General features: G+C 43.7%; 1 protein-coding gene across 7 annotated transcripts in view; it reads left to right on the top strand.

Moving 5' to 3' along the window:
- The first annotated feature begins 388 nt into the window (after positions 1-388).
- herc1 (HECT and RLD domain containing E3 ubiquitin protein ligase family member 1) overlaps positions 389-20,904 on the top strand; it is a 58,002-nt gene continuing 37,486 nt past the window's right edge. For 4 of the 7 annotated variants that reach the window (XM_018763518.2, XM_018763520.2, XM_018763521.2 and 1 more), the window contains exons 1-25: positions 389-648; positions 6,841-7,796; positions 7,955-8,050; positions 8,190-8,384; positions 8,847-9,158; positions 9,484-9,580; positions 9,762-9,905; positions 10,002-10,129; positions 10,544-10,688; positions 10,912-11,083; positions 11,319-11,453; positions 11,705-11,870; positions 12,012-12,137; positions 13,018-13,239; positions 14,372-14,524; positions 14,725-14,857; positions 15,672-15,863; positions 16,159-16,380; positions 16,493-16,666; positions 16,752-16,866; positions 17,508-17,628; positions 17,713-17,884; positions 18,901-19,213; positions 19,684-19,804; positions 19,954-20,005. In XM_018763518.2, the coding sequence (XP_018619034.1) occupies positions 6,867-7,796; positions 7,955-8,050; positions 8,190-8,384; positions 8,847-9,158; positions 9,484-9,580; positions 9,762-9,905; positions 10,002-10,129; positions 10,544-10,688; positions 10,912-11,083; positions 11,319-11,453; positions 11,705-11,870; positions 12,012-12,137; positions 13,018-13,239; positions 14,372-14,524; positions 14,725-14,857; positions 15,672-15,863; positions 16,159-16,380; positions 16,493-16,666; positions 16,752-16,866; positions 17,508-17,628; positions 17,713-17,884; positions 18,901-19,213; positions 19,684-19,804; positions 19,954-20,005 (4,636 nt within the window). In that variant the 5' untranslated portion in view covers positions 389-648; positions 6,841-6,866. Of the gene's footprint in view, positions 649-6,840; positions 7,797-7,954; positions 8,051-8,189; positions 8,385-8,846; positions 9,159-9,483; positions 9,581-9,761; positions 9,906-10,001; positions 10,130-10,543; positions 10,689-10,911; positions 11,084-11,318; positions 11,454-11,704; positions 11,871-12,011; positions 12,138-13,017; positions 13,240-14,371; positions 14,525-14,724; positions 14,858-15,671; positions 15,864-16,158; positions 16,381-16,492; positions 16,667-16,751; positions 16,867-17,507; positions 17,629-17,712; positions 17,885-18,900; positions 19,214-19,683; positions 19,805-19,953; positions 20,006-20,904 lie in introns of those variants that run through there. The other 3 variants (XM_018763522.2, XM_018763524.2, XM_018763525.2) reach the window with 3 other exon arrangements.

The following is a 20,904-nucleotide window of genomic DNA, read 5'->3' on the forward strand; positions in this document are numbered from 1 at the left end:
TTTTCCTCATTGTAAAACAACCACACGTTTTGTTTATTACACTACAGCATCGTTCGAAACAGTACGTAAATGAAACATGGGGAAATAACGTTGTGTATCATGACCAAAAACGTGAATGAGAGTTGTGCCGGAATGGGAATCTGAATGAAAACAAGTGTCACGGCGTTTCCACTGAAACATCTGTCTTTGAGCGGAAACTACAGCAACTGAAAACGAAGCGAAAAAGCGCCTTTCTCCTCAGGGCTCCCCCCTCGCGCGTCGCCGCGTCGCCGCTTCGCCCGTGCCCGCGCCTCGCGCACACAGCGACAGTCGGCTGCGACACCCGGACCGCACCGAGCGGGGGCGGGTCGCGCACCGAGGGGCGGGTCTGTAGCGACTGCCATCTGGACGTCCGCTCGCTTTCGTTTCACTGCGAGGTGGAAGGAGCACCGAGTGCGGGGGAGGGTCTGGGTTACTCCTCCTTCACGCAGCTGCTGCCTGTTCCTCAGCGTCGGAAGGACGGAGTGCTGCAGGCTACCCCAGCCAGGCGGATCCACGCTACCGGCGAGCTGAGAGTAGCGCCGAACGGTTGGAATGCCAGCCGGAGCTGCAGCCTCGCTGTGAGTGAGGCGCGAAGAGAGGCACCTGGGAGGCCTCCGGCGGTTCGCGGTGAGTCCTGCTGCTGCTCCCCCCGCGCCGGTCTCGGCTCCCTCAGCGTAGGCCTAACGTGCCCCGGCCGGGCTTCTCGTGAGGGAATGGCGCTCGGCTGCGCCTGTTTTGTTTTGTTTTTTTTTTTACGTGTCGGGCTAAATTCGTGACTAATACAACGAAGGGGAGTGTTGTTTTTACACGAGTAAACTGGATGACTAACGAACCGTCTCGAAGCGGGGCGACTCTGCGAGCACAGTCAGTCACGATAGATAGATAGAAGACATGAAGAAGCAGCTGTGTCATCGCCTAAAACGCCCCCCCGGAGCCAGCCAGTTAGTCAACTAGTTAGCGGAGTTAAATTGAGTTGATCGTGTAGCTAAGCTGACTAGCTGTTTTGTGGTGTTTATTCGGGTGGCTGGCTCTCCCCGTGCAGCTGTGACACATGATTGCTAGCTAACGTTAGCTCCCCACTGTATCCATGGGGACTGACTAGCTAGTACTAGCGCACTGCTGCCTGCTGCTGTGTGTCGAATAAAATAAATTAACACAGCTCACTTTGACAGTTTTGGTTCCGACGTTTACATCGTTTGCGGCTAACTTAATTTTGTATGTGTCATTGTAAATGGAGAAAAATCGGCATTCTCTCGACGTAGGCAGGGTAGGTACCTCGCTCGGGAGTATTATTAATAACACAGTAGCTATGCAGCTCAGCTGGGGGTGGGATCCAGCCAGCTTTACACCTTCGACAAATCGAGACCCATCCATGGTGACTGACTAGAAGCCATCTGACAGCTCTCCTTTCTTCCTAATCAATGATTCTATGGGAATATACCGTCAATCAGTATTTTGTCATTTGTGTGTGACATGCACATTATGTAACTGAGTGTTGTAAATACATGATACACGCTGCAGCTCATTGGCACATACTGTACATACTATTGTATGTACCCTAACAATGTACAATACAGATTGGTGTGTGCATGCAATATTATATAAGCCATGCTTTGCACTGCTGTAGTATAACAGTATGACATAGAGATGAGTCCATTCTATAATTGTCCGTTGCATGGTTTATGACAGTACAAATTGGCCATATTCCATCTATATAACATAACAGTGCTTTGTATGGTTTGTGTTATCAGTATAACAATACAGATTGTCCGTATGCATGCTATACCTCATAAGTGTAATGCATGATTTATAAAGCATGCATTTTAATTATAACAATGCAGTATAACATCACAGATGGGTCACAGGCATTCTAGATTAATGAGCGTTGCAATGAGCGGTATGCATTATAGCAGTGTAACAATTCAGATTGTCCATGACAGTGAAATGCAGGCCTTATGACAGTCCATGCTATTTACCATGAGTGCAATTATATACTGTAACAGTGCAATGCATGGTTCTTATTATAATAGTACAACAAGGCAGATTTGCTGTATGCATGCTTATATGCAGCAGTAGTGCAATGCATGGTTTATGTTGTGGCAGGATATCGATGCAGGTTGGCCTTATGCCTGCTGTACGCTACAACAGTACAATGCATGTTTGCTGAAAGCATAACAGGTTGGTTGTATGTGTGCTGAGACAATGCATACATGCTGCAAACTTGCCCCACGCATGCTTTACTGTATATGGTAACAATGCAGACAATACAGGAGCTGGCCATGATCAGCCAGGAGCAGCCAAAATGCATCTGAAGCGCAAAGCACATGCTGTGTGTCTGCCTTTCATCCTCGCAGGTGGCCCCTGTCTCAGTGGTACTGTGAAAGAAAGGCAGAAAAGAATGTGTTCACTCTATTATAGAATATCACAGTGCTGACATAGAGTAACCTTGTTCTGGTATGCAAGGAAATATATATGTTAATGTAGTACAGTACACAGTTAAAAATCAAGATGTTAATGAACTGTTCTGTGTAATATAAATTTGTATGCTTGAAAAGTGCAGTGCTTTCATTTAGAGAATTCTGAAAAATCTCATCTTTTATGTGACAAATTGCCAAGTGAGAAATCTGCTTATCTAAAAAGGTCAACTAGGTAAGTTACTAATAATTGCTGGCATTATACCTGTTAAAGTGTAACTAATATACATGCATTTGATATTTTTATTCCAATACAGATTATTCCCATTTAACCTCGTACATGTTTGGCAAATTACAGCTCTGACTTGCTCTATTTTCCCCACTGAAGGCTCATAAAACAAATTATTTCCATTCCACCATATTTACATTCTTCAGGCAACAGGTATTGTAGTGATTAGCTCTGTTGCCCTACAGTGTGAAGGTTCCCAGTTTGAATCCCCACTCCTACTGTAATACCCTTGAGTTTGTTGCTCACCCTGCATAGCTTCAGTAACAATGCTCTGTTGTGTAGATGGGTAAATCATAATAAAACTAATTGACATAAGTCACTCTGGAAAAGGTACAGCTAAAAAATAGTGTAATTATAAAATCAAATTCATGTTGTTGCATTTTATTTAATACTGTACACTTGCTGCTATCAGTCATAAGAAAAATTATTCCCGGCGTCACATTTGAGCATCAGTCCACTCCTCACTCTTGGTGACATCTGTTTATAGGTTTAGTCTTGTCAGTCTTTCATGGAGGAGTGTGGTATGGAAAACAGATCATATTTATGTACTTGGTAAATATGGCCTCTGTGTGACTAAGTACAGCACAGATAGGTCATTTAACTCTGTTTTTTGCATAGTACATATTCTTTACTTGAAGGCAGAATTTTTTTTTTTTTTGGTTTTATGAACATCACTTTGTTACAGCAACATGTAGGCAGAGACAATATGTCAAGAAATTGCCAATATGTCTGCATATGTAGATCAAAGATTACAATGTTTCACAGGTATGATCATGTAGCACAATCTCTAGCTCCAGGAGGGTTTCCACACATTTCAGAATTCTGTTGAATTGCCATATAAATCAAAATTTAATTTTTCAAGTGGAAGAAAATTAAACACATTAGTTATTTACAAGGGGGGGCGGTGGTGCAGCAGGTTTGGCCAGGTCCTGCTCTCTGCTGGGTCTGGGGTTCGAGTTCCGCTTGGGGTGCCTTGCAGTGGACTAACACCCTGTCCTAGGTGTGCCCCCCTCCAGCCTTATGCCCTGTGTTGCCGGGTTAAGGTATGGTTCACCATGACCCCACTTGGGAAAAGCGGTTTCAGCAAATGTGTGTGTATGTGTGTTTTAGTTATTTACATATTTGCAGAGGGCATTTCAGGTATAGACCACAGCATTAAAATACATTTCCTTGCCAGGTGTGTGAGTGATTAGCCTGTGTTCTGTAACTTCAGCAAAAATTAAATTTTGGTCTGTTGTTTAACAAGAAAGTGGATATGGATAAACCTTTAACAAAAACTGTGATTTATTGAATGCTTGAGTGAACCCCCGTCCAGTAAACTTGTCATTTATCCAAGAATGTGATAAAATACAAGTGCCAGGAATGACTACACATGTAAAACACAGCTGAGATGTCTCTGGTAACATGCCATGAAGACATGCTACAGTGGGGTACATTCTGTGAATGAGCTTGAAGTTTTGCTCCTGTATGCTGAGGGAGGAACAGGCACTGAAGGGAAGGACTTCAGCACCTCTAGATGAACATTCATAATCTCTAAAAGACAAGTCAAGGTCCTGTTTGCATGTCTTCTGCAATACATTGACAGAACAGCACCAGCACTTGTTAAAATTGCGCATAATGTGAGATTGTGGCACTGCAGCTGTTCCATGCAGGGAACTGTTTTTCAGCTTCAGTTAATGCTCTTTGTGATCTATTTGCCTTTTCTAGAGCTGTAATAAAATGACTGTTGTAGGTATTTCTATAAATCTCTATTGGGTAAGCCAAAATGATTTATTAGGTGTGTGAAAGTTACCATTGTCTGATCTAAAAATAAATGATATATCCAACAACCCTTTCGAAAACCATTTCCAGAGCCCAACTTGATTGTGTTGGGGGGACATTTGAGGCGAGAACAACAGTAAACCATAATTATAGTGCATTTGGGATTCTTCAGTGTTTCTTAGTGTCTCTCCAAACTAGAAGAATGCTTAGTACAGCAACGTTTTTGGTTAAAGATGGAATCTGATGAAATGTCTGAACAAAATGCCAAGATCTTAAGTGTTAGGTAGTATGAAGCTCACTCCTTATCAACCCACAGAGAGTCAAGCTTTACCTACAACCAACTAATCATTTGTTGAATTTGTGCAGCCCAATACAGGTGTCCTGGACTTGATGTGTGCGATATGACAGCCATCCCATTAATCTTTTTATATATTATTTCAGAGTCCAAAAATTTAACAACGCCTAACCATTACCACTCCATCTGCTGTAAAATAGCCAAGTCTGGCTACACTACCACAGCACAGCCTTATTTTGTCATAGATTCAGTCAGTGTGTCATTCAGTGATTGTATTTTGTTTACAAAAATGCAGTTTTAGTTGCAGAACATTTTGTATTTACAACGCTGCTTGAAACTATGTGAATGCCCTAGGGGTGGTTATTGTTCTCGTTTAAAATATTGAAATAAACTTGTAATATCTAAATCTCAAATCATAAAATCAATAAACGATTTACACACCTGATTCTACTTACCTACTTGGTTTAACCAGTGCAACTTGTGGTTCACTTATTTTTGCACCTGCGCTTCTGCTTTTCTGCCGTGCAGACAATTTCCTCTAAACCGACATATGGACTTGGTCATTACATACCTGTCACATGAAAAAGACTGGTTCTGATTAAATGATTTTTGTGATGAAACTAAGGGATGCAAGGGGTTCACGATCTTTCAAGCCGCACTGATATTCTCTTGTGTGTGTATGTATAAATACTATGTATTTAAATTAGTGTTTTAATATGAATAATGGGTGAAATTAGAGGAAAAACTATAGCAAGGTTCTATTACACACCATAGCATTCAGACACATTGTTTAAATGTCCTTATGGTTCATATAATGCAGTATAAGGGGATTTGTGACTTACAAGCAAAGGAACCCTGTTGAGGACCGCCTGTAGTAAAATTTCAGAATCCCTACCGTTCTCTTTTGATAGGCGAGTTTCAAGAGTTTGACTATTGAAGGCAGACTTAATGTACCGTGATGCACTGGCATCCTGAGTGATCATTTGCATACCATGAAGCAGCAGTTCTCTTAACGCAGCAGTTTTTCTTTTTTTTTTTTGGGGGGGGGGGCAGTTGAAAGTCAAACACAGGGATGAGTTATCTTTCTGTCTTGTGCTTTTGTGTAAACTAAATGCAGCATTATTTTTCCATGAGATTAAGCAATAGGTTCACTAGTGGCATAGCTGGGCTGTGCTCACAGATCTTGCATCACTTCATCTCAAGGTCAGTACAGCCAAGTTAGTTACACAATTCCAATTTGCGTTCTGGAACTCTTGTCAGTTATAAATGGACATTAGGTCTTTGTTTTTTGCATTCAATAACCTTTATACTTTTTCATGCATTTTAATGACATTTGCCTAAATGTATTTGTAGTCAAGGTTGCTATATTACAATGTGCAACATGTTCAAAAGGAAGAACTTGCATTTACATCGAAATGGTCCATAGCCAGTGAATATAGAGTTTGGTTTATTTGTCTGCTATTGTGTTAAATTTAATATTTTTTTCTGAAGTAATAAAATTTCATGTTTAAATTATTACGTTTGTATTTCCTTATATATTTCGTTCTTTTAGGGTAGAAATGTTGCATTTCAGATGAATAAATTTGTGGTAATTGAAGTGTATATTTTAAAAAGTACAACATTAATTTGTTGTGTCCTGTTTCACTGTTGGTTCTGTCATCTTTGATCAAAAGGACTTTACCTTACCATTTGATATTTATTTAGCAGACAGGTGTTTTGCAAGTTTCAGGATTTTGTCCCATTGTCCTTTGGATCGGCAGTGATTAATTTCTTGGGGGCAGCTGGTAGTGTAGTGGTTGGAGCTGCTGCCTTTATACCCAAAGGTGGCAGGTTTGAATCCCACATCCAGCTATAGTACCCTTGATGAAGGTGCTTGCCCTAAAACTGGTCAAGCAAAATTACAAAGCTGTATAAAATCAGCTAAATGAATGGATGTAAACTGTTTAATTTTACTTTAATTTGTAGCAGGCTTGTGTGAAACATGTTATTTTGCTGGTAGTAGTGCATTTCAGTTCTGTGATGAAAGGCTGTAGTGTTTTAGTCCTTTTCTTCTGTCCCAGGACTGATGACACCTGACTGACAGGTCATGGCCCTGATGATTCCTCCAGTGAAGCTCAAATGGCTGGAGCACCTCAACAGCTCATGGATCACGGAGGACAGCGAGTCCATTGCTACCAGGGAGGGAGTCTCCGTGCTCTACTCCAAGTTGGTGGCCAACAAAGAAGTGGTGCTCCTACCTCAGCAGGTGCTTTGCCTCAAGGGCCCCCAGCTGCCTGTCTTTGAACGCGAGTCCCTTTCCAGCGATGAGCAGGAACATTACTTGGACGCCCTCCTCAGTAGCCAGCTGGCCCTGGCCAAGACTGTGTGCTCAGACTCGCCCTTTGCAGCAGCCCTACGCAAGCGGTTGTTAGTGCTGCAGCGCATCTTCTATGCGCTCTCCAATAAGTACCACGACAAAGGCAAGGTGAAGCAACAGCAGCACTCGCCAGAGAACAGCTCAGGCTCAGCAGACCCACACTCAGTGAGTGAACGACCACGGTCCAGCACTGATGCGCTCATCGAGATGGGTGTGCGCACGGGCCTCAGCCTCCTCTTTGCGCTCCTACGTCAAAGTTGGATGACTCCACCCCCTGGGCCTGGCCTCAACCTTTGCAACGATGTCATACATACTGCCATAGATGTCGTCAGCTCCTTGCCACCACTGTCACTAGCCAATGAGAGCAAGATCCCTCCTATGGGTCTGGACTGTCTGGCCCAAGTGACCACCTTCCTGAAAGGTGTAACCATGCCAAATTCGGGGGCGGATATCTTGGGCCGTAGGCTGGCTTCAGAGTTGCTGCTGGGACTGGCTGCTCAGAGGGGCTCACTGCGGTACCTGCTGGAGTGGATAGAAATGGCACTGGCGGCCTCCGCTCTAGTCAGCACCATGGAGAAAAGCAAAGTGTCTCTGAACCAGGAGGGGCTTATTGGATATGACTGCTTCATGAATATCTTGCTGCAGATGCGACGTTCTTTGGTAACTGTACAGATCATTCAGCCGTTTTCATTTTTTGTTTGTTGTTATGATGGACTGGTGTGTCTTAATGTATGCATAAAATATTAAACACAGCCCCTATTGGACTGTATGTGACTTAGAATAGAACATATCTTAATTGTCCTGCTGTCCCACATCAGGGGTCATCAGCAGACCGCAGTCATTGGAGGGAGCCCACACGGACATCAGATGGGCTGTGCTCTCTGTATGAAGCTGCACTGTGTCTGTTTGAAGAGGTAAAACACTGCAGAATTCATGATACAAACAATGCATGTGTTATATAGGCCTGCAATAACAGAAATACGGAAGTGGTCATTTTAATTAGACCAGATAAACTATTCCTGCTGATCAGAAGTTTTTGATCCAAACACTAAGGTGTGCAGAATGGCATCGGATTACTCCAGAACTTGTGCGAGTCCAGACAGCATCCAGACTGGAGAAGCGCCCATCGTGTCAGAAACATGCGAGGTGTATGTGTGGGGCAGTAACAGCAGCCATCAGCTGGTGGAGGGCACTCAGGAAAAAATACTGCAGCCCAAACTGGCTCCCAGCTTCGCAGATGCACAGACGGTGAGAGAGAGTGGCTTACTCTGGTCAGTGGGTCACTGCAGTATAATGCTAGTTTATATACCCATGAGATAAGTAGGAAAGGTGTCCAGGACTTTTTCCTGTTTGCTTAACATAAGGTAAAAGCTTGATAGTATTATAGTAATTTTAGCATATAAGGGTAACTCTCTTCAAAAACTAGATGTAGGATCACATTTTTAGAAAGTCATTTGTCCCCTGGAATGTGGTATCTTTAGTTACTAAAACAGGCTAATCTAACTTGAAGTTTATTTTTCACCAGGGCAGGGTGTGATCAATATTTCCTGATTTTCTGTTTTTTGTAACTGAAACAGGAAAGTGCTTAGCATAACTTTTCATAACAAATTATTGTATTGAATGTGTCTTGTTTAATGGTATTAAAAGGGGCCATGATTGATTCATCGCAGTACTGTTTAGAAGGCTCACAGCACATCTGTTGCCTGTCAGATCGAAGCTGGGCAGTACTGCACATTCGTCATCTCCTCCGATGGGTCAGTGCGAGCCTGCGGGAAAGGGAGTTACGGTCGGCTGGGACTGGGGGACTCCAACAACCAGTCCACACTGAAGAAGCTGACCTTTGAACCTCACCGCGCCATTAAGAAGGTGTCCTCCTCCAAGGGCTCGGATGGCCACACCCTGGCCTTCACCACCGAGGGTGAGGTGTTCAGTTGGGGTGATGGAGACTATGGAAAACTGGGCCATGGGAACAGCTCCACACAGAAGTACCCCAAACTCATCCAGGGCCCACTTCAGGGAAAGGTGCGTCTCTGAGGGCCACCATATGCCACTGGTCCTCATGTGCGCTATTTGAAAGTACATTAAACATTTTCAGAGAGCAAAACAATTACAGAATAAATCAGTACTATGTCATGTGTTTTTGAATAATGCAAATATAATTTTCATGTAGCATTTCTGTCTTTGTTCACAACGACACAAATTTCTCTTAAGCTGTATTGCATTTGACATGCTGCAGGGGTCTTAAGTGTTTCAGCTTTATTTGTTGTGATCGCTGAAGTAAATTTGGGAGTAATGTGTCAGACTGGATTGCCTTTAATAAAAGTGACTTACTTGCTGTGCTGAGCAGGTGGTGGTCTGTGTTTCTGCTGGATACCGACACAGCGCAGCCGTCAGCGAGGATGGAGAGCTCTACACCTGGGGGGAAGGAGATTTTGGGAGGCTAGGTATATTCTAATACTGAATTTGTGGTTATTCTCTTTTGTATCTTTCACATGCAAGTATTTTTACATCACTGTGAAGCACATCATAAGCTACCTAGACAACTTTAAAGTTACACGTGGCATAAGGGAGTCAATTTACAGGAAATTGCAGGTGACATTCTCTTTTCTGCCTGGGTGTCTTTAGGTCATGGTGACAGCAACAGCAGGAACATTCCTACCCTGGTGAAAGACATCAGCAATGTCGGTGAGGTGTCATGTGGAAGTTCCCACACAATAGCTTTGTCTAAAGATGGCCGCACAGTTTGGTCTTTTGGAGGAGGAGACAATGGTGAGGAAACCTTTGAAAGTTAGTGCTGTCACTGTTGCACTGTTTGCCCTGCACTGCTTTGCTAACTTGCCATCGTGTATTTTTTTTTTTCTTCAGGAAAGCTGGGACATGGGGATACAAATAGGGTGTACAAACCCAAAGTTGTAGAGGCGTTGCAGGGCATGTTCATACGGAAAGTTTGCGCAGGAAGCCAATCATCTCTGGCCCTCACATCCACGGGACAGGTAAGCTGAACAAAGGTGGAAACTACTATGAAACAATGCCATACAAAGGTCAGACTAGAGTGTAATGTATGTCTAATTAGTCACTAATTTCACACCCCATGTGTTTAAGAGAATTTAGTGTATGTAATGGTTTTTTATTTATGAATTGATGAGGTTTTTTTTAAAAAAAAAAAAAAAACACTCAAACGTCTCTGCTTTTATTAACGTTTTTCTTCCGGTTACTTCCGTGTCACACTGCAAACTTTGTGGTTCCTCAGAAGCTAAGCTGCAGGTTTTGGCTTGATCTTTGTTAGGAGCCAGTCTGCTTCGTCAGATCTCTGCTGCTCATTATATTGTAGGATCACGTTGCACTGTGTGAGGTGCATGAGAAGTTGCAAAGAGGTGCCTGATACTTGAGTATTACCTTTTCTGCAGGTCTATGCATGGGGCTGCGGGGCCTGTCTGGGCTGTGGCTCCTCTGAGGCCACTGCTCTCAGACCAAAGCTGATAGAGGAGCTGGCCACAACGAGAGTGGTGGACATCTCCATTGGGGACAGCCACTGTCTTGCCTTGTCTCATGGTAAAGCATCACACATAAGCAGATAAATGTGTAGGGCAGGTTTCGTGACCCTTTTTGTAATGCATTATCATACAATCATTTTTCCCCCCAATTACAATATATACAACTTTCTTTAAAGTATAGGGAATCAAATCAACTTTCTTGTAAGTGCATTACAAATGATGTGACCTATCAGTGTTGCTGTGGTGTCCCACTCACTCTTGTCTTTCTTATTCCTGTATAGACAATGAGGTGTATGCCTGGGGTAATAACTCAATGGGCCAGTGTGGGCAGGGCAATTCCACTGGCCCCATTACAAAACCTAAGAAGGTCATTGGCCTGGATGGTGTGGCAATCCAGCAAATCTCTGCTGGCACATCCCACAGCCTGGCCTGGACTGCTTTACCCAGAGACAGGTGAGTTGTGGATATAATTTTTATGACTCAAATCCTTTCTTGGATACTTTTATAGTACCCTTTATTGCAGTTGCTCTTTTGTATTTCAGAGCTATGAAAGGTTCACAATGACTGTAAGATGTAAGCAGGTGTAGCTGATTACAGTTTTAAGTCATTTTTAGTAGAGCTGGAAATCAGTGTTGCAGTCGTATATTGGAAGATCATACAGTCTTACTGTGTTTCTTCTAACCTGAAGGCAAGTTGTCGCTTGGCACCGGCCTTATTGTGTGGATTTGGAAGAAAGCACTTTCTCACATCTGCGTTCTTTTCTGGAGCGGTACTGTGACGGGATCAACAGTGAAGTGCCACCCTTACCTTTCCCTTCATCACGGTGTGTGTGTCTCTAGACCTTTGTTTAATTTTATGCAGTGGGCTGATGGATGGTGTAAACTGCTGAAAATCATATGAGTCATGAATCATATGGGTCACTTTAATGGTTTCTTCTTTGAAGACCCAAATTCCCATTTTGCTGATGCACCATACAATAATGTCCCTGTTTCATGTGCTGTTTTGTATGAATTGCAAAGGTGTATGCTGTTGATTAATGCCCTGCTTTCTTCGGTGGCATATTTCCTTCTGTAGCGAGCATCACAACTTCCTCAAATTGTGTCTCAAGCTCTTGTCCAACCACTTGGCTCTGGCACTTGCGGGTGGTGTAGCCACCAGCATTCTAGGCCGCCAAGCCCGGCCGCTGAGGAACCTTTTATTTCGCCTGATGGACTCTTCTGTGCCTGATGAAATCCAGGAGGTGTGTGTGCCAGAGCAAATGCTGCAGGAAGCATGCTACTCTTTTCCCTTACTTTAGATTGTAGTGCTTTATGCTAGTCCTTACCTTCTTTTGGCACTGGTAGGTCATCTAACAGATTCCTACCTGTTTATGCTCTTTCAGACTGTGATAGAGACTCTGTCGGTGGGAGCGACAATGCTGCTGCCCCCACTTCGGGAACGCATGGAGCTGCTGCATTCGCTTCTTCCCCAGGGGCCTGACCGATGGGAGAGCTTGTCCAAAGGACAGGTCTTGTGCTTTATACTTACCTTGCCGATACAGGTAGACAGAAGTGAAATATTGCTGTAAATACAGAGAAGAGTGAGGTTTTCAAGCCTGTCACACCTATGGGGTCAGTGAGACAGCAAGGGTAGGGAACTCAGGATTCATTTGCATGTGAAAAGAAAGTGGGGGGTGAATGGTGATGCTGTGTCATTTGTTGGAGAGGAAGCAGTAGCCAAGTGTTGGTAGCACAAGCAGTTTTGTTCCCATGTTTTTATTATCCAAGCTCCAAGTGTCTGCCAGCACCATTTTGCCAGTTGTAATTTGTTGGCTTGAAAGATGCAAAAAAGCAGGAAAAAGTCCTCTCAACAGCTCAAATCTTAGTGCAAATGCAGGTATGAAATGGTAGAATCAGGAAGAACATTGCTGCTAAAGTGGTTTGTCATCTGCCCAAAAAGTAATTATCTTGTGTGCTTGAGCCCTAAATATTGTAAGAAATTTTTGTTTTTGAATGTTTTCCTTCTAGTTGTCTCATTTTTTTAACAAACTACTGCACAGATATAAATGTAAGGAGTTTGGTCAGTTTCTTGTGTTGTGGAAAAGGACATTGCTAGTCAGCAAAAAACTGTCTCCCTCTAGTTTTTAAAAGTTAAAAGCATTAAATTTATTTTGAAGTTGCTGGGCTGTCAGCAGTTTCTTCCCCTGCCCCCTTTTTTCTTTTTAAAGCCTTAAGTCTTTTTCCATTTAGTTTACGATCCCACAACTTCCAACTGTTCAGGAGCGTATGTGAATTAGTCGTTTCCAGAGAAGGTGTTACTGTTGTCACGCTTGCAAATAGATTTAAAGCTTTCAACTCTGTGTAACAAGCTGGTTAAGGTCTTGACGCATAATGTTATGTGTTTCACAGAGGATGCAGTTGGACATTATCCTGACCAGTTTGCAAGACCACACCCACGTGGCATCGCTGCTGGGTTACAGCTCGCCCCAGGATGCCCCAGAAGCGACCTCCTCGGGCTTGACTTTCGGCCTGACTGTAGACCCCTCCTATGGCTCATCTGGTAGCCACCCTGACACGCACCTGGCAGAGATTCTAATGAAGACTCTGCTGAGGAATCTGGGCTTCTATACGGTGAGAGGACACCAGCTCTGCTCACTCCTCCACAGATATAACTCTTTCAATGAGTGTGAGCTATGGATAATCCAGTCCATGTTGACTGCTGCTGTGCTCTCTATGGCGAGCCAGCATGTGCTCTTTTCTGTGACATTTCATTGGTTAAGCACCAAATGGTTTTTGTGCCTGCAGCAAGGATAGTGTAAACCAATTTGTAAAAAAGATGCAGTGAATACTCAAGAATAACTTTCCTTTTTAAAAAAAGGAGTTCTGTTTTGGTTAAGTGACATTTAAGTTTATAATACTCACTAATGTCATTATTTAATTTTTAAACTAATATTTTGTACATCAGCTTGCATCTTTCCATAACTTATTTTGTGCAGCTAAGTGAGGAACTATACAAACTCCCATATTACAGCAATAAAGTTAAGCGCCTTTTTTTTTTCTTTTTTTCAAGCATAGGTGGTCCTTGAGTTATGACATGCAACTTAGAACCACCTGGACTTCCCTGGATGTCCCATTAACCTTATTGTTTTTCGTCTCAATGTTTGGTCAGAAGGGGGCGCGGTGGCGCAGTGGGTTGGGCCGCAGTCCTGCTCTCTGGTGGGTCTGGGGTTCGAGTCCCGCTTGGGGTGCCTTGCGGCGGACTGGCGTCCCGTCCTGGGTGTGTCCCCCTCCCCCTCCGGCCTTACGCCCTGTGTTGCCGGGTAGGCTCCGGTTCCCCGTGACCCTGTATAGGACAAGCGGTTCTGAAAGTGTGTGTGTGTGTGTGTGTGTGTGTTTGGTCAGAACATCTGATGACCACCACTCCATCTGCTCTATGATAACATTTGGCTGACTATGCTGCCACAAAGCAGCCTGTTATTTACTGTTTGAGTCTAAGTTGCTGTTTGGATGTCTAGCAGTAATTGTCTTTTGTTTTCAGAACTTCTCCTTTATGACTCCCTTTAAGTTTTTATTTAAAATGGTTAACAAACAGACAAGCGGGTGCTCTGTTGCTGAAAAGAAAAAGTTGAAGACAATAGATTTCTAATGAAAGTGAAAATAATGCAGCGTAAAAATATAATAGTCTGTTATAATTATTATGATTCTGTGACTTCTTGTTACGCATCCAGGTTCTTAACCACCTTTTATTGTCTCTGTCTGTTAGGATCAGGCATTTGGAGAACTGGAGAAGAACAGTGACAAGCTACTGCAAGGCACCTCCTCGTCAGACAGCAGCCAACCGGCCCACCTGCACCAGCTGCTGTGCTCCCTGCAGAAACAGCTTCTGGCGTACTGTCACATGAACAGTGTCTCCGAAGTGAGTCCTCAAGACCCCATGTGACTCGTACAAACGCAACTGTGTAACAGCTCATTTCGTAGAAAGACACAGACCCCTCACTGAATGAAAACACTGCCAAACCTGCATTCTTTCTGTATCTTACATCTTTATGCTCTGCTTTTTTGTTGTTCATCTATAGATTTCTTATTCTCTGGCTTTTCTGCCATCTTGTTCCTCAGAACTCCAGCAGTGTGTCACTGCTGCACAAACACCTGCAGCTGCTGCTCCCTCACGCAACAGATATCTTCTCTCGCTCAGCCACCCTGCTAAAGGAGAGCTCCTGGAATGGCAGTGTGAGGGAAAAGCTGAGGGGTATGTGACCTTCCTGGGTTTTAATTGTGATTGTAAAGTCCAACCCAACATCTAGAAGAAGCAGAATGTCTGTCTGTCTGTCTGCTTTCTGATCATTTGCTTCTGGAAGGAACATGAGATCACCCAGTGATTGATTTATCCCCCACGATTATCATTTTCTTCAGATATACAGTTCTCTAAAATCCAAAATGGAGTAGCAGCCTTTGGCCTTTAACCACTTAGTGTTTCCTTTCCATATTCTTGTGCTCTGTATTCCCTGGTGACCTGTATATGCTCAGTATTTTCAGTCTGCCTTCTTATACTCAGCATTACCTAGCAACCTATTCATGCCCACTATTGACTAGCAGTCTGTAAATGCACAGTATTTCCTAGCAACCTGTACATGCTTGATATTCCCTAATGGCTCGTATGTATACCAAGTTTTCTCTAGAGGCATGTGATCTCCCTATTCCCTATTAACCTGTTTGTTCGCAGTCATCCCTAATGACCTGTGAATGTTTGGTATTCCTTGGCAGCATGAATACTGGACTGTTTCTTACCAGCCTGGGCTTTCGGAATCCTCTGAAATTGTGCACGTCTAATTCCCTAATAGCCTGTAATCCAGTGTTTCCTAACGCCATGTAAACATTCTAATTCACCTTGGGAAAAGGTATCAACTAAATAATGGTTAATAACAATTCCCTTTCAGCAGGTATGCTCTAAGTATTCTCTAGTGACTCTACATAGTATCCGTTGTAAGTCGCTTGGGACAAAAGCGTCTGCTAAGTGAATAAATATAATGTAAAATGGTTTATTAATGGTGCTGCTGTTACAGATGTCATCTATGTGTCAGCGGCGGGCAGTATGCTGTGTCAGATCATCAACTCACTGCTGCTCCTGCCCGTGTCTGTGGCGCGTCCTCTGCTGAGCTACCTGCTGGATCTCCTGCCGCCACTGGACCGACTGAACAGGCTTCTCCCCGCCGCTGCCCTGCTGGAGGACCAGGAGCTCCAGTGGCCTCTGCATGGTGGGAGATGGACCCTTTCTCCAAATCATTATTGCTCCCTGAAAGACAGGGAACAGTGTAGCTGCAGGCTTCCTTCTTTGAGCTCCTTACTCATACAGATTTTTTTCTTATTAGTTATTTGTGCTTCTCTTTACACTGATTTTTAAAGCTCAGTATTTTTACTTAAGAAATTTAAGTTGATGAAGAGTGGAACACCAATTCTTTATAGGAGTGGAACCAGTAACCTTGGTTAAATAATTGAAAAATCGTAGTGGAGTGGTGCTGTTGAGCTGAAGGACCCATGTTCTTTCTCCAGGCACCCACGACTCGGTGGACCCTGCAGGTATGCCCCTGCCACAGCCAGCCCAATCCTGGGTATGGCTAGTGGACCTGGAGCGTACAGTGGCCTTGCTGGTGGGTCGCTGTCTGGGTGGCATGCTGCAGGGAGCCGCCACATCTCTGGAGGAGCAGGACATGGCCTACTGGCTAAAAACGCCACTCTTTAGCAATGGCCTTGAAATGGATGTCCCCCAACTGGGTATGACATGAAATCCAGATGTGCACACCCCCTCCCCCAAACTCTACATTCCCAGTGAATTAATTTGTAGGCATCAGCATTAATCACATAATATATTTCTCCTTTTGTCCAGATAACTGCATCAGCTCTCTGCTAGAAGTGGCGCTGTCTGGGAATGAGGAGCAGAAACCATTTGAATGTGCCTTGTGTCCTGACATGGCCATGCTTGTAGACTTGGCCTTGGGCTCTACCAAAGAACCAACCAATAGCTTGTGGATCAACATGCAGGATTATGCCATTAGCAAAGGTTAGAATGTGCTACATTTTCATACCCATTAATTCAACAGCTCGGTAGATTTTTTTTAATACTTGGTTAAATGGCTTTTTTTCAGACTGGGATAACACCAACCTCAGCAATGAGTCCCTCCTAGACATGGTTTCGAGATTTGTCCTGGCAGCTCTGCTGAAGCACACTGGCTTACTGAGCCAGGCTTGTGGCGAGGGAAGGTAAAGTACTGTAGTATTTGTGGAGATTCTGTAGCTTTTACATTATCATCTTCCGCTGGAATAAGATGTGGCTACAGCATTGCCTTCAAAACGTAAACGGATATTTGCAACAAAGGTAACACTGCTGCCTCACAGTGCCTGGGCTTTTTGGGTGTCAGATCGAATACGACTCAGTCAAAACGTGTTTCGGGAGGATTGGTGACTGTTTCACTTAGTGTGTGACTGTGCAGGACAGCGACGCATGCAGTGTCATTCGCAATGTGCTGGCATCCTGCTCAGTGTGAACCCAACTAGCCTTGTGCCCTGTGCTTCTGAGATGCCCTCTGGACCATTATGACCCAGACATGGGCAAGTGGGTAATGATAGTGAGAGTATGAGAGAAATTTTGCATAAATTTACAGTATAATTTTCAGATTTGTTTTAAAATGGTTTCTGGACTTCTGGTTTTGTGTGTATATATATATTTAAATGTATAGTTTTCATTCTCATTGTCCACTACTACTCTTTCCACCGTTAACTTTTTTCTGTCATTTTACCTGTTATGTATTCTTGGAGTTTTTCTCTCTCTCCTTCTTTCACAGAAACTAGTCATTTAACAGTTGTTAGCCAAAGCCTGAGCTCAGTTTTCTTACTTTTCATAGATACCAGCCCTGTAAGGCTCTGGCTGAGGTGTACCGGAGCGTGTACAAGGTCCGCAACCGATTGCTGGCATGTAAAAACATGGAGCTCATCCAGACACAGGCATCTTCTCGGGACAGGCGGGTAGGTTTGCTGAAGTAACAATGAAGCCCACCTTGGCCTTGAACATGCACAGAACACTGACCGAGGCTCCCTGGTTCTCCTCAGATCTCTGACAACCAGGACTCCCTGGAGATGGACCCGCAGGAGCATTCCTTCACACGCACCATTGATGAGGAGGCAGAGCTGGAGGAGCAGGCAGACCGGGAGCGTGAAGAGGGACATCAGGAACAGGATGATGAGGAGGATGAGCGGGAACATGAGGTCATGACAGCTGGGAGTAAGTATCTGTACTGGTCTGGGTCCCAGTATTGTGTGGAACTGACTGAGCTGAAAGAGGGGGGGAAAAGCTCATCTAACTTGAATGTGGAAATGTTTTATATTTGGATGAATGTAGTGCAGTTTTCTGTGCCTGGTTCTGGTGTGTTCATGTGTTTACAAGTTTTTTGGCAGTTCAGGTTTTAATTTGGTTAGTGCAAAGAATTACAGCTTACAAATCACATTGAATCGAACACTTCAGCATATCACTGCATTACTAATTTTGTGAAAACAAATTGTTTTCTAAAGAAAGCTGTTAGAGTAGCAACACATTCAAGCTACAGCTCAACCAAGAATAACTCAGAGCTGAGCTTGGGCAAATTTTAATATACAGATAAGGTCCTAAGGACAACTGGAAAACCCATTAAGTACTGTAATTTAAAAATTAGTTGACATTCATGTCTGAACTGAATTGTTACTATAAACCTGATTTTACTCAATGCAGTTTGACTGCTATATTGGTTGCTCGATCATTAAAACCAGTAGGATCTTGCCAAATGAGAACGACATGGCCGAAGTAAATGGTCATGTTCCGCACCAGTGAGCTCCTATGCTTATTAGGCTTGTTAAATGTAACTTAAAAATCAGGTGAGAATCCACTTTTCCTACTTGTATTCTTTAAAATTTTGCCTGCAGGTATTAATGGCATACCAGTGTTCCTGTTGAGAATGGTCTTTTTTTTTTCCTTTTTTTTTTTTTCCCTCCCCCTTCCTGTGACTTCTGTGGCCTATTTTTTTCTATTAGATTACACTTACCTGTTGAAAAAGAAAGCTGCATGTATAGCATTGTACTAACAACTAACAGGACTGTTTTGAAGTGTCTGTGTGGAAGTGTTTACTTTGTGTTGGTTCCAGTGGCAGGGCTGGTGAGAGGTCTGCAGGCTTGTCATTCTGTTTGGATCCAGGAACTGTGCGCTTCAGCTGCCTGCCAGCGGTTTGTCTAACCACTGCTCTGTATCTCTTGTGTCGCACGGTACAGAAATCTTTCAATGTTTCCTCTCAGCGCGGGAAGCGGCACGCAGCCGCGAGCGGGAGCGGGCCAGCAGCGGGGGAGGCCTGGTCTTGGCATCTGCCCCCCGGGGAGAAGAGGACCGCCCCCAGCCACAGCAGGAGCGCTGCAACAGCACAGGCCTCCCTGAAGGTCAGGACCTGTACACAGCAGCCTGCAACTCGGTGATCCACCGCTGTGCCCTGCTGGTTTTGGGAGTGAGCCCTGCACTGTGTGACCAGAAGGAGGGTCCTGTCCCAACACCCGGAGGCACCTCCCAGGAGGCGGCTGGCTTCATGACCAGGTGACTGAACCTCATTTAAACTGTGTACACCCATCACTCAAAAAGTGGTTGAGCATTTCAAGTTCATGTATTTTCACAATTCTTCAATACCCTTCTGCCAGTGTAGCTTAATGTCACTAAAGAGCCAGGCTCTCCTCCTCTGCCTTTACATAATAACTGCAGAGCCAGTTTGTGAGCGTGCGGGCTTACTTAGGAGGAGTCTCTTGATTGTGTGTCCATAGGGGTTTCTCTTTCCAGTGTTGACTGGAATTTTAGATTTCCTGGAATACCTGTTTATATGCGGGCTGGATCAGGTTTCATTGGCAAGCTGATATATTTTCAGCTCTTTCCTTTTGAAGTGGAAATTCAGTATCAGAATATGAACAGGAAAGCTTTCTGATTGCTAATAATACAAAAAAGAATCTTTTACTCATATTCAAAATAAATGTAGCAACTTTCCAGCATAGCATGCTTTATGTATGTTTTTGCAGGAGTGAGAGCTTGACTGCTGAGAGCCGGTCTGTGCAGGCTAGTCCAAGCTTCAGGCTGATAAAATCCAGAAGTGAGTCCGACCTGTCACAGCCTGAGTCTGATGAGGAAGGTTATACTCTGGTGAGTTACTCTCTCTTGTGGTGAGGTCCATGAACTACACATAGTCCAGAGGTCTGCAGTGACACCAAACATGAAATTAGTGAATGCTATGAGTCATCATTCCTCCTCCTATGTATAGAAACCTTTTTTTAATATAAATATCTTTGCAGAGTGGAAGAAGAAATGTTGACTCGGACTTGACCTTTTCTCACAAAAAGAGAGGTGAGTTTCTGTAACAGAATGGAATCATAACGCTGCAGAGGTGCAATTTGAATTAGAACGTGATTCAAGCTGAAGGTTTAAAAAACATGTGACTCGCAGAGAGAACACAGGTGTTTTTGACAGTCACCAAAGATAGTGTTAAGTGCATAAATACGTAGTCTGCTGATCTTTCATAATACTTAATATAAGGTGTTTATATGTGATTGGCCAAATTTGATTAAAAAGTATATAGGAGGTTATACAGATGATCCTCGACTTACGATGGTTCGACTTACGATGGTGAACTGGCGATAAATTTCTACTGAATGTCTTTCTTCCCCCGGGCAAGTGATATGCAGTGCGATACTCTCGTGTGATGCTGGGCAGTGCATCTCCCAGTCTGCCACACAGTCACTATACAGATACCCCCTTGTATCTATGCTGTGTTCTGTGCATCCGTAATGTTACAGAAACACCCATCTGTGTCTCCTGCTACTAGTGGGAAGAAGAGGTGGGCAATTCCTCTTGAGGAGAAACTCAAGATAATTGTCCAGCATGAAGGCAGCAAGCTTGTAATGGCCATCACATGTATGCTAGGCTATGATGTTCTGTAGGTTAGGTGTATTAAATGCATTTTTGACTTAGGATATTTTCAACTTACAATGGGTTCCGTGGAACGTAACCCCATCGTAAGTCGGGGACCACCTGTACAGTCATTTGTCAGTCAGGTTATTTTTATTGTATATTTAGTAAGCTTTACACTTGGTCCCAAATTTCTAACATTTTTGCAAATTACTTGGGCTGCCATATAAATTCAGATCGTGAGCCAAAGCATTATTCAGTGTGCTCACAGTGTTCACAAATGGTAAGCATTAAGGTTTTTGAAAGAGCGGAGAAGGTGGAAAAGAAACAAAGAGAAG

The sequence above is a fragment of the Scleropages formosus genome, chromosome 11, assembly GCF_900964775.1.
Source record: "Scleropages formosus chromosome 11, fSclFor1.1, whole genome shotgun sequence".
NCBI classification, from domain to species: domain Eukaryota; kingdom Metazoa; phylum Chordata; class Actinopteri; order Osteoglossiformes; family Osteoglossidae; genus Scleropages; species Scleropages formosus.